Genomic DNA, 12930 nt, shown 5'->3' with positions numbered 1-12930 from the left:
CTGTTACATGGTGTAAGGAAGGTGTGGCTCTTTCCTGTCATGTTGCATTTGTCATTTTCTAATCACTGTTTTCCTTCAAACACTAGTTAGATGCAAAAATTGGAATATGTTCCCTCCGATGCACTCTTAGTACTTAAATTTCCAAGAAAAAGAAAAAAAAAGTCACTTATTTGCTTAACATTTGGGGCTGTTTCTTGTATAGATTGACCACCTGTCCTTGTTTTGAAAACGTGATCCTAAATCTGAGGTAAGGTCAGGGTGCTTTTGAGCATATGGCTAAAAAGGAGTTTCTTCTGCCTCGCTATGAACTTTTTACATCTGTTATGCAACATTCACACTGAGGAGTATGGACTTTGGAAATTTGTTTCATACGATAAACTGCCATTAGCTACACAGAATCACAGGATCATTAAGGTTGGAAAAGACCTCCAAGATCATCTGGTCCCACCATCACTCTACTACCAACGTCACCCACTAAACTGTGTCCCTAAGCACCACATCCAGCCTTTCCTTAAACACCCCCAGGGACGGTGACACCACCACTTCCCTGGGCAACCCGTGTCAATGCCTGACTGCTCTTTCTGAAAAGAAACGAAAAGAAATTTCCAACCTGAACCTCCCGTCGTGCAACTCGAGGCCATTCCCTCTAGTCCTGTCACTAGTAATCTCTGGGAAGAGGCTGACCCCCAGCTCCCCACACCTTCCTTTCAGGTATCTGTAGAGAGCAATAATGTCTCCCCTGAGCCTTTTGTGAGCATCCTATGCTTTCCTTATGCCAGACCCCCAAAGGATGTAAATTGTTACTGACTGTGGCTGTTCAGGTTATGCTGCTGAGAGTCAGGCAGCTCTGGCCGTCCTCAGTCTAATCCTGAATGTTGATAGTTGTCAGATGAATTTTCTTGCACATTCTAGAAAGGAAAGAAAGTACTGTGATGCTTGTACATATGCTATTTGTGTGAATAGGCTGGAAATGTTGCTCCCTGAACACTGTAGGATTTTTTCACTGGCTCTGAATGTTCAACAATTCTCAATAAATATGTAATTTTCTCTTTCCTATATGTATTTTTTTTGTTAATCTTTTTGTAGAACGGTTTCTTTCATAGTTACTTGCTGAAGACTTTGGGTACTGTCTTTCCCTTTAGGAATTTTCAGTTATTCCCGATGATATCATTGTATTTTCCCTTGAAACGGTGTGTTCGTAAGAGGATAATGGGGAGAGAAGCTGTTCGTTTTATGATTGATTAGTGGATGTACGATTCCAATTCCCTTGGAAAGTGGGTGTGTGATTGTTTGAGTCTGTGTTACTTTGGAGAGCGACCATTTCAGGGAATCATAGTTAGAGCTGCAAACAATCTATTAGTCACTCGTTCAAGCCCTGCCAGTGTAATATTGTTCCCTGCAGTACATTATTGAATGTTTTGTCCAATATCAGTTTGAATGACTCAAGCAATGAGGCTTCCACCATTTCCTCTGAGAAACTATTTCATGGTCTGGTAGAACTCCCTGTTAGGAAATATTTCCTGGTACTCAGCCTAAACTTCTTTACACCCAGATTGATCTCATTACTGGTAGGTAGACTTTTTTTTTTTTTTCAGTCCTGTCTTGAATCTTTTTCCTTCTTTGGCATTCACACTCTTGAGCGAATAGTGTAGATGGTATCATATCTCCTCTTAAGTCAAGCAAATACATAATTAGTGCTTCTATTCCTTCTCTCCAAATAGGCCATCTGTCTGGTGGAAAACAGGGCTAAGGATGGGAAGAATTTTTTTCTACTAAGTGCTTCCTTCAAATAAATAACATGAAAAAGTGCATAAGGACTCTGTGATTATGTAGCTCCAAGGAGCCCCTACTTTGATTTAAAATGTTTTTCAGGAATTACGTAGAAAACATTAACTTTTCCAAAGTCATTTGAAGTTATACCTTTTTCTAGCTGAATACTCAGGTCCAACATTAGTAGTCTGTCACATTTCATGGCTTCAGGGAATGTTTTGTAATGTTGCCGGTCTATGCTCTGTGCTATTTATCAAGCAAATTATATGGAGCTACAGCAGGGAGAGGGGAGGGCAATGGCAGCAGAATTGCAAGCAGCTCCTTTATTATGTTGATGACAGGATATTCAGGGGCCATTTGAACGTCTGTCGTTCACAGCTTTACAGCCAGAATTTATAAGTATTTGGGTTATATGAGGATTGTTGAGGAAGGGAATGTACTTTAAGCCATCCAACCATTTCGCTTCTCTGGATTTCTTTCTAGTAGTCAACATCTCTTTGGTATTTCCTTCCTTCCTCCCTCCTTCTTTCCTCCCCTATTCTGAATTAGTGTTCCCTATCCTGAGGTGTTTTCTTACAGTACTTATATTATAGCTCAAATTCTGCAAAGATATGTGCACTTAATAAATTGTATCTTGCAAAATCTGGGGATGTGCTATTCGTATTTCTTACAGACCGTCTGCTTTTTAGTATGAGGCTCCCAGTCAGGCAAACGCTTAGATTTACAATTAGACTTTTACACTAGCACTCCAGGCTTGTTTTGAAAAAAACACCTAGTATGTATTTTAAGTGCATGTGTATGGTTTTTGATGAATCACTGTGCAGTTTGGGAACCAAGCCCGTGTTTTGTTAATTTCTTACCTGAGATTACCCGATGCATGTGGGTTTGTGACCCGGGCTTTAAGCTCTGGGAGTAAACAAACTCTGTGCACTTTTTCTGAACTGTACTAAAAAGGATGAGCAAGTTGATACGTCCTCAGGCAAGAGCATTCCTGAGCTAACTTACTACAATTTTACTAAGCTAATTAAGGAAGAAAAACACGGTATCAAGCTAAGACCAAGTCAAGTTTGAACCAAATCGGTGAGTTCAGGTGATTAAACTACCAATTTAATGCGAGAGATAATCTCACAGTGTTGCACACATAAACACACAAAAAAAAGAGGACAGGCAAATGGCAGACTGCCATCACGAAGTGAGAGCTTGGCTGACTCCGGCAGCTTGCTCGTTGTGTCGCTGGTGACCCGAGCTGCAGTGACGGATCCGCCGGCGCCTGTGGCGCGTGCCGAGTCTCTCAGGAGGCCTCAGGCACGTTCTTCGCTCCTGGGCAGGGGGGTCTCCAGGTTTGGCTCCTGGAACGTGAGGAAGAATCACTCATCCTTTTTATTTCCTTTGTTTTAACAGGCAGCGTTTCTCGCTTTTTCTACCTGTGAGATGAAGGCTTTGGGGCCTAGCTTTATGGGGCGAAGCAGGGGTGATTGTTGTAGTACAGCCCCCGGGGAAGGTGGCACCTGGCTGAGGCACGGGTGGGCTTCCCACCAGCAAAACAGTCCTTCCATTTGCACAACTGCCCCCAGAAACGTGAAAAGCAAGGCATACGCAGAGCTATGCCAGGGTCTTCCAGCTGAGGTTACGGGCTTGAAAACCACAAACAGCAAAATCAGGTTTCTTTTAATTGTACTAACTACATACTTAGTGTATTTCCCCTGCACTGGCATCCTGATCAGAGTGTTTATTTCAGTGTGCTCAGAATGTGAACCTTTTGGACAAACAATTGGAAAAATGGTTTAGGTGAATACAGTACTTACCCAGATAACTTCCAGCCTGGAAACACAAGGGACCTTTATGTTTCACGTGAACAAATTCTACTCATCGTGAAGCAAGGGATGTTTCCCCATTCCCCATGTCAGTTCTGAGGTGCTATTCCTCACCTGCACCTGATTCTGCCTCTGCTTTCAGCCAAAGTCTGGTGTTTCCACTGCTGAAGATGTGTTCCCATTTCTATGCAGGTTATCCAGGCTGTCTTCTTCGGGATCTGTGTATTGACCGACCTTTCCAGTCTTCTCACAAAAGGAAATGACAGTCAAGAACAAGAAAGGCAGATGAAAAAACTCATTTCCCTCCGCGACTGGATGATGGCTGTTCTGGCTTTCCCCATCGGAGTGGTAAGTGTGGTGTTAATCTGTGCTCATCTTCACAGACTGGGTGAGTGGTGGTGTTTTCTGGTTGTCTTTTGCCTGGAAGGCTTGTGCATCTCTTCACATGAGACTACAGAGAAAGAGAATCATGGTAGAGGTGATTTTACTACGCTGTACTTATCACAGGTGTAAGAGAACACTGATGTTGCTGTAATTATTGGTGGTTCGTTAAATAATAAAAGTTTTTAAAATAGGAAGTAGATTGTAGAAGTCATTTCAAATGTGAATTCTACCAGTGGGTTCTTGGAATCAGTCTTCTGCACCTCGTGTCATCATCAGTTGTAAAGGAAGTGCTGACTGACATGTCTCACACCGTAACGACCTGACTGGAGCTCCCAGGCTGTGTGCTGTTCTGTCATGGAGAAGAAGGGAAGCTAAAATCCAGGTTGATCCTTGTTAATCCCATGGGGGATTTGGAGCTGACAGAAGAAATGGGGTAGGTAAAAAGGAGTTAGTCAGTAATGTAAAAAAAGGCACGCAGAAGGTATGGAATAATTTGGTTTTTAGATGTCTTTTTCAAAGGAAAACTATTCTTTGGATTGGATTCCGCTCCACTGGGACACTGCACTTCCCTTTTAGTGGCAAAAGGTGCTCATTGTCTTGAGGTGTTTCATAACACACACTGAAAATGTCTGAAAATCCAGAATTTCATGTTTTTCTGCGGAAGCGTGTCTGTCTCAGATTAGTTCCAAGTTTAGGCTACATTAAAAGAAAGGAGAACCTTTCATTAAAGTACTGCTTTTACTATAATTTGTGATGAAACCTTATTTCTGATTTCTAATTTCGATATAGAGTAGTTCAAAATACGTTCACTTTTTTTCACTGTAGAACTACTAGAAAACTTTCTCAAAGTTTGTACTGTTTCAATGAAGATGAACACTCATTTTCAATTAACAGCACTTAACCCAACTTATCCATATATCATTTATAGTTTGATATATTCAGAGATGCTTCATTAGATGTGATTCTCAGTAATGTGAGATTTCACAATATAAGAAATAAAGAATGCTTTTTCAAAGTTAGAAAATGCAAAGTGAAGGTGAAGGTGTTTCCTTCATAAATACCCACTTAGTAGCCTTCACTTACTGTACTTGCTGGCCTAGCTCTTGGGAGCTGCTACAGTTCATGTTGGGGTAGGAAACCTCAGTTTTACAGCCGTGATAGAGGAATCGGTATCAACTTATACATTAAAAAAAAAAATATCTCTGAATAAGCAGGCTTGCAAATAGGTATTTTATGTGTGCAGAGATATATATGTCACATGTGTATTTTGAGGGAGTTTGGGAATTGTGAAGTAGTTGTGACTGTGATCGGCAGCAGCTCATTTTCCTACCATGTTGATACTAGAAGTGAAGAAAGAGAACAATATAACATTATTTGTCTTTATTTAAAGAGTTTAAGTGCCTTTTTCAATATACAAGTGTAAGCATCAAAACAATCTACAAGGATTCTCTCCTGCCTCTGTTTTAGCTCTGTTCTGATGTTGGTGTACTTTTCCACCCTTGCAGTGTTTCTGACCTTGAAACTTTCAAGATCTTGGAGAATATTAGCTTCATGCTGGCTTGGCAATTCAGAGAGCAATTTCAGCTGCATGTTTCGCAGGTTTCTTTCATGCAGTGTTTTGCTTGCCACTAGTAAGCAAGGAACCCCCTCTAGCCATCCCCTGCTCTAGACGTAGTGTTGCAAAACTTACACGGTTCCCAAGGGACATTTTGCATACCTGGAGCTAGCTTGTTTTTTCAGTGGTTGTGTGCAGAAACAACTTTTTACACAGACACAAGAAAAAAATCCAGAAAATAATAAGGAATGGCCATGCTCATTGAACAGATGCTCTTAATTCCTAAATGTAATGTTTCAGTGGGGAGGTGGAACAAGTGTTGACCACATATTCTTTCAATTTACTTCCAATAAAGAAAGCCTAAAAAGGTTGTTTTTATTGTTGCTTCTTCTCCTGGCTACTGGGAGACAAACAACAGAGCTTTGGAAGGTAGCACTGGTCTCATTGCCCTGCCTCAGGCTGACGTGTGTAACCCACACCAAGGCACCTCCTTCCCAAAACCTGACCCTCTCTGACAGCCATCACCGCACTGCAGCTACCATGTGCCCAAGCACTAGGCAGTGCCTGTGGGACAACAGACCCGCCACAGGCTGGCACCACTTTTCTTTAATGTGGTTACGTGTAGGAAGGTTTTGCCTGAAAGTAGCGAGTGTGTAATGCTGGTTTTGCTCTTTTAAAGACCTATTTATGTGCAAGAAAATACCCAGTGAAATTCTGATATGCCAGGGGTGCTTGTTAGGAGGAAGTTATTAAAAAACACAGTGTCTGCAGGAAAAAAGTTAAAGTTCCCTTATTTCCCATATTCTCTTAACAGCTTCCTCACTCCAAAAAATAAAAAAAAAAGAACAATGTAAGCTCAAATGCAGATTTTTTTTATTTTTTGAGTCTCACCCACGTAGCTCTCCATGGAGCTTCTCAGCGCTTTCCAGTAGCGGCACGAGGGAATATTCACACAGAAAAATTGAACAGATGTGAACAAAATCCTTGTTGGGTTTCTGATGTAACAGTACAGAGGCCATGCTTAAATACTTGTCAGTTACCTTAACATCTAAATTATTTTTATTGCTCAGTGTTTTGCACAGGGCATATTTAGGGAATAATGCAAATACTAGGGGAACATTTTAAAGCCCACTAACTGTAGTTTTTCAAGAGCTATTCAACGCATTTTTTTCTTTATTTCCTGCTTACTGAAGCCCTTGAGACGACTTACTCTGAAATATAGATGAGAAAAGGGGTTTCCACTCCCAAGTCAAACAATGATGTGTGAAAAAACACGTAACAAACTACAGCACTTCATTTTTAGTACTTCCTTAAAAAGTGTAACATGTAAACCACCTGGGAAGTCTGACCACCAACCTCCTCCCACCTTCCAAAGGAAGGGAAAGAACCAGCCCAAGGGCAAACAAACTCCTTGGGTGGCTTTGCAACAAATCAAATCTTGCAAAATCTTTGCAGCAAATCAAATTTCTCCAGTGTTGTGCTATGCATTGCATATCTCCAGGGGCTCCGATAAAACTGAGAGTTGCCAACCTGCTATTAGGTTTAGGAGCATCAAGCAATAAACATGAACCTCTTTGAAGGACCTAATGACTACTCTTTACCTATTGTTGTTCTTTTTAGAATAGATTTTAAGTGAATCAAATCAGAAATCATCAGACCAATTTTCTGTGCAGCAAAGTGTTATTCCATGAGAAGTCTCTGGGCAACACTTCCTGTCCCTTTTTAAGGTTCGTATAAGACTGGGATACTATTCAAATGCCTAAGAGATGAGGAAGCATCCAATGAAAAAAAAAAAAGGGTTGTGATAGGCATTTTAGAGGCTTACTACCAATTCTTGTCTGTACTGGGTGCGCCTACCACCCCTTTATCATCCTGAAGGAGATTTGTGTTGGGAATAGTTTATACTATTAAAGAAATGTAATGCAAGCGTAAAAATCAAAGCCTAATACTAGTGTTTTAAACTATCCCTACTCTTTTCTATTTGTTTGTCATAGATTAAGGAAGTTTCCAAGTTTCTGTTGCTACTTAGTGTTTTGTGTAAACTGCATATGGCTTTATCGATGGTTATTGTGATTCATTTGTACTGTACAAGAAGAGAAAGAGAAAGAACGGGCATTTCTAGGTGTTTAAGACCATGGCTAATAGAAATAGAACAAAGAAACAAAATGGATATTGTCACATATTAGAAGAGCAATTGCTGTCTAGAAAATCACAGACTGTACATTATTATGTAGCTTTAATAGCTCAGTTTGGGCCTGAGTCTAAACTGGCAAGAATGATCTCATTTGCATAAATTATACTTTTATGCTTTTAAAAAGCTGTGATGCTAAAGACGGAAAGCCAGGCATGCTTCCGTATCTCTTGTTTCTCTGCGGTATTTTAAGAAGGCGCTAGTGCAGTCAAAAGGAAAGCTGATCACCCTTCTTCTGTTGACAATTAATAATGCTGATTAGGGACCTTATCCCAAGGAAAGATGTGTAGGCATTTGCTGCAGTCCCCTGCTTGCCTTGTTATTTTACTGGACTACAAAACATTTTTATTGATTCTGCCATGCTTAAATCTCTATTCCAGATTCTGCCCTCATTGGTGGTGAGATAACACCTGGTGCGGGAAGCATGAGCAAGCAGTGCAGCTGACTGGTGAACTCTCTTTTCCAAGGAGAACCCTCCCTGGTTTTCAGTTCACACTCTTTGTGATTTCTTTCATTGGCCCTTTTCAAACTCGGTTGGTGTGATTCTGTGCTAGCACTAGGTCCTACATAAAGCCAGCAGTACCATGCCAGTTTGCACTTCTGGCAGTCTGCTTTTAATAACAATTCACTTCTATATGTAATGCCTTTAACCCTCAACGATGCTCCCAAGTGATATATTTATACTTGCACTTAACCACAGCTGTCTTGGGAGACAGCCAGAAAACTTACCTTTAACTGCACAACGTGTACTTAGATGTAATTTTGTCAAGGTCAGAGTTTTTTTTTTTTTTTTTTTTTTACTTTGTCGTGAAGCCATCCAGGAAATGAGTGAACCTAACTGTGCAGCCCAGCCAAAACCAAAAATACATAGTGCAGGAAAATAAAGATCCACTGGGTTCATTCTTGTTTTGCATAACATTTCTTGGTTGGGCTCATCTAAAACAGCAAATTATGCAATTCGTTTCATTGGCTTCCCCCTCTGAGTTCCTTTTTTGCTTCCATTCACAGTATTTTGATAAAGCTACTTGTTTTCCTTTTTGACTCACCAACCATTTCCCAGCTTGTCCTCTAAAATTGCTCCTGTGGCAGTGCCACATGTTCTCATGTCCTTCTCTGAAACTTCAGAGACAGAAAACAAAAGCTTAAAGAGAATCTCCTTAAATGGGAAAACAGAGTTTTGTTTTCAGCCTTATTTTTTGTTTCCTCTGCCGTCTATTTATTTAGTGATACTCTAGATATCTGTGATGGTAGCGACTCCGTATTTTCAAACAATTTCAAAGGTTTGCTTGCAAATTCGAGGTTCTCTTTGGTCTGTAATGATCCTAGATAGGAAAAGTAGCAAAAGAGGGACTCATCTGTTCTTTTATGTTGCTTAACCATATATTGTTTAACCAAGTTATCAGTGTCTTCAGAAAGCTGGCAGTCTTAGTATACTTTTGTGCAAAGAAGTGTAAAAGCAATTGCTGGGGTCTGTTTTCTTCCTCCAATTCCAGACCTCTAGTTTGTGTGAAGAGGAGGTGGAAGAGTGACATTTGTGCCATTTTGGCTTGGGAACAAAAGAAAATCAAGGTACTGGACTCCCAGAAATAATCATTGTCTGCTGCCTCTGAGCTGCCTGTTCAGCTTGGCATTTGAGGGCAGTTCCATGACTCTGGCCCTAACAGCAATGAACCATGCCACGAGGAAGATGGGATTATAAGCATGGGAGATGCAATTCTGAGCCTTACATAGGCAGCGTAAAGAAGCAGCTCCTTGCAGTGGCCCTGTAGTGCATGGCTGTGTGTGACCTTGGCAAAGCCCAGCTCAGATGACGTTTTACCAGTAGCAGAGGTGGTTCTAACGTACCAGACCAAGAGCTGCTTATTAATCAAAGAACAAATTCAGAAGCAGCCAAAGGATCTCAATAGGAAGTCCTCATTAATAACTTTTTTTTTTTTTATCCAAATTGTTCATTTTTGTAGTTCATTCTAGTTCACAGTTCAACAGCTCGTTTTTGGGATTCACAAATTTTACACAAATGAGCGAATTGTAAAGAAAGGCAAGGTGAACCATCCAGACACTGGCAGGGATCTTCCCCAGGGCGCTGTGTTGTCTCGTGTCTGGCCATCCTCTGGGACAGGTTGGTTCTGTAACTCTCTGGGCTTTGCGCACTTCCCTTACCTTATGTCTACCTTGCGATAGTGCTTCGCTAAGCAGCGTTTGCCGTCTGTACCTCCAGATGGCTGCAACCAGCTAGGTTGATCTCGTTCCATCCATTGGCTGACTTTGGTAAAGGGACAGATGGCACATCCCCTCTTTTCCTATCTTTACCTCCATGGCAAAGTCAATTGTTTTATGCTGCTCCACACAGAAATCGCAGAGCGAAACATGCCAGCTATGTTGTGTTCAGTGCAGTGAGGTTCAGTGTAGTTCTGGGTGATTGTCCTGGCTGTGAGACTCCTTTGGAAAAAAGCATTATCTAATCTTGTTCTTCATGCACCTGAATCTCCGTGAGGTTTTATGTCTCAGTTGGTCTTAGCAGGTTCCCAGAGACCCACGGTAATAATGCATGACTTCTAGGAAGCCTATAGAGAAGAGGATACTTTGCTTCCATTTTCCCCGCTGTTCAGCTATTCCTATCTTGGCACTCATGTGTCAGCAGGTGTGTAAAGAGCTGGGCTGTGCCAATGCCAGATGAGAGGCTTCTTGTGGGGTACTTTACACTCGCAGTATTTTGCGGGCTGTCCATCATACCCTGTTTTTTATTCCTGGCCTCTGTGTACTACTAGTCAAATGGTCTCCGAGCTTATTCCGAGCAGGCACTGATAGCTGTCGTAACAGATGGGCGAGTGTGCTGGGAACCAAGAAACTATGTACTGTATGCACGCCGGGGGAACAGCGTACAGCGTTGGATCACTCACATAGCTGCCTGGCCGACGCATGCGTTTCTGAGCTAGAACAAGGTGCCGCCGATAAACCATACCCTCAGTTTTAGCTTCCCAGACTCAGAAGCACATGAAACAACTTACATGTATACCTACGCTGTCACACATACTCGTGATTTGCTGGCCTCGCTGTGCTCACCCCATGTTTCTTGCACTTTCTCTTTGCTTCTCCTTCAAGTTTATTCCTAATCCGTCTAAGTAAGATCATGGGCCAAATCGGTTCAGATGTAAATGAGTATTTCCCTGCTTATTTCAGTGAAAGTCCTATCTGTTGTCTCTCAAACCTGGAACTTGGACATGTTGCTACAGTGTAGAGATCCCCTCCAAATTGTCCCTGAAAAGCCCCTGGCCTAGGTATCATTTTTTACTGCTGTAAGCAATAAGCCTTTTGTTACTACAGAACTAAGAGCTCAAATTCAAGGTAAAAAAAACAATTGTGTTTTAATTAGAAGACTACAGATTCTGTTCTTTCCCCAGCTAAGGTAATCTAAAACTCTTATTTCTGTAATTTTCTGTGGTTTTATATTGTCTTTGCTTTTCAGACATCAGATTATCTTTAATGAATTAGTGACAATTTGGCAAATGTTGAGCCTAGCACAAACTTTGTCTGAGCCATCTGTCCTGCCCTCAGTTTAGAGGAAATAATGGTCTTTCTTTGAGCTCCTAGTAAATAGTCTCTGACAAGAGCTAGGGCAAAATTTGTGCTGACAAGTGAGGGGAATACTGGAACTCTTCTCTGTGTATCCCAGTCCGCGAATTGTGTGCAGGCTGCCTGAAGTGTTAATGTTTTTTTTTAATAATGCTATTTTGATGGCTGACATTAAAAAGTGCTAAGATGAGTTTATAGACTTCCGTTCAGGGATGAATGCTTCATACTTATATGTTTTATGAATTCCAAGTGATATTTTGTCTGATTTTCCATTTGTTTGCTGTCCCATTAGTGGTGGAACATTATTTATGCACCACATCTGCTACTAAAGTACAGTACTCCGTTGTAATTTGGCCACAGGCACATAAGTCAAAAGAAGAGATTTTTTTTCCAGGCTGAAAGTCAAAAAAAAAAAAAAAAGAAAAATTGGAACAGTGAATGCAAAGAATAATCCAGGTTCACATTATTGATTAAAGCAAGATTGGGTTGAAGAACAATTGTATCTATGCCTGTCCGTAGTTCATTTGCTAAATGCCTCACTTTGCAATCTAGAATATGTAGCTAATTGCTCAGAAACATTTATTTAATCATGTCTCTTTTTTTTTTTTTTTTCCTAGTTTGTTGTGACGATGTTTTGGAGCATCTATATCTATGACAGGGAACTGGTTTACCCAAAGCTGCTTGATAATTTTATACCAGCATGGCTAAATCATGGAATGGTGAGTAAAGTGATACAAATGCTTCCTTGTGTGAATAAAAGTCTAAGATTCCATGTGTATGACTCCGTGTACACTTAGCAATAATCTTACTTTCTAATTTTTCAAGTATACCACACTTGTATATCAGAACCTGTATCAGAGTATTTTTTTAAAATGTGGAATTACATGCATTAAGGCAAAGGTGTAGTAGTTTTAAAATTGCTGAATCTGTACTCATAGAAGTAGTTTATTTGAAGAAATTTGAACTTTCCAGCCCTATCTGGTATGTCAAGGAGGACATTATTTCTCTCAACTGTATGTTTAAATGGTAAGGGCTACATTTTTCCAACAGGTGCTTGCTACAGTTTATGCAGTATTTGGAGTTGAAAGATGCAATGTTTGCTTCTCTTGCTGTGTTGGTGCAAAATATTTCTTTATTATTTTGTTTTCCATAGCAAGCCATGGCAATCCACTTGGCACTGTTGTTCATCAGTAGATGACAACAGAGCTTATCCTTCAGCACATCTGCAGCAGATCAAGATTTGTCCACTGCTGTTGACCTTGATAAATTGCTCCTTTGTGGAGTGGGGCTGATGGCATTGCTATTTATTCCCTAAATTGTTTGTGTTAAAGGAGCAGTATGAGAGTTCCTACTGATAAGAGGAGCATCAGCTTCTGCTAGGTACTGTAATTTTTTATGATGTTGTAAGAAAAACAGCGTGATGATGTGTATGTGTAGAGCTGAGCAAAGAGACTGGTGAATCTTACTGTGTTTGTTTGGACTGTCCTCCTTTGAGTTTTGAGGTCACAAACCGAACACTTGTAAGCGCTACCAAGCCATCCGTACATTTTTTCCAACACCACATCAGTGCCAACTCCGATGACGTTTCTTCCAGGTGACATTCCACATACTGAAAGTGCCTGACCTGTAACATTTTTCATGAA

The 12930-nt window shown here is 40.8% G+C and overlaps 1 protein-coding gene across 2 annotated transcripts in view; it reads left to right on the top strand.

The window, feature by feature from the left end:
- AIG1 (androgen induced 1) overlaps nt 1–12930 on the top strand; it is a 121745-nt gene that overhangs the window by 32795 nt on the left and 76020 nt on the right. For both annotated transcript variants that reach the window (XR_011808356.1, XM_027454424.3), the window contains exons 2-3: nt 3777–3932; nt 11905–12006. Coding sequence is in view for 1 of the 2 variants with exons in the window: in XM_027454424.3 (XP_027310225.3) it covers nt 3777–3932; nt 11905–12006 (258 nt within the window). In the remaining variant the exon portion in view is untranslated. The remainder of the gene's footprint in view (nt 1–3776; nt 3933–11904; nt 12007–12930) is intronic.

The sequence above is a fragment of the Anas platyrhynchos genome, chromosome 3, assembly GCF_047663525.1.
Source record: "Anas platyrhynchos isolate ZD024472 breed Pekin duck chromosome 3, IASCAAS_PekinDuck_T2T, whole genome shotgun sequence".
Classification (NCBI taxonomy): domain Eukaryota; kingdom Metazoa; phylum Chordata; class Aves; order Anseriformes; family Anatidae; genus Anas; species Anas platyrhynchos.
The sequence above is the reverse complement of the archived record's forward strand: the minus strand, read 5'-3'. Positions and strand labels throughout refer to the sequence as shown.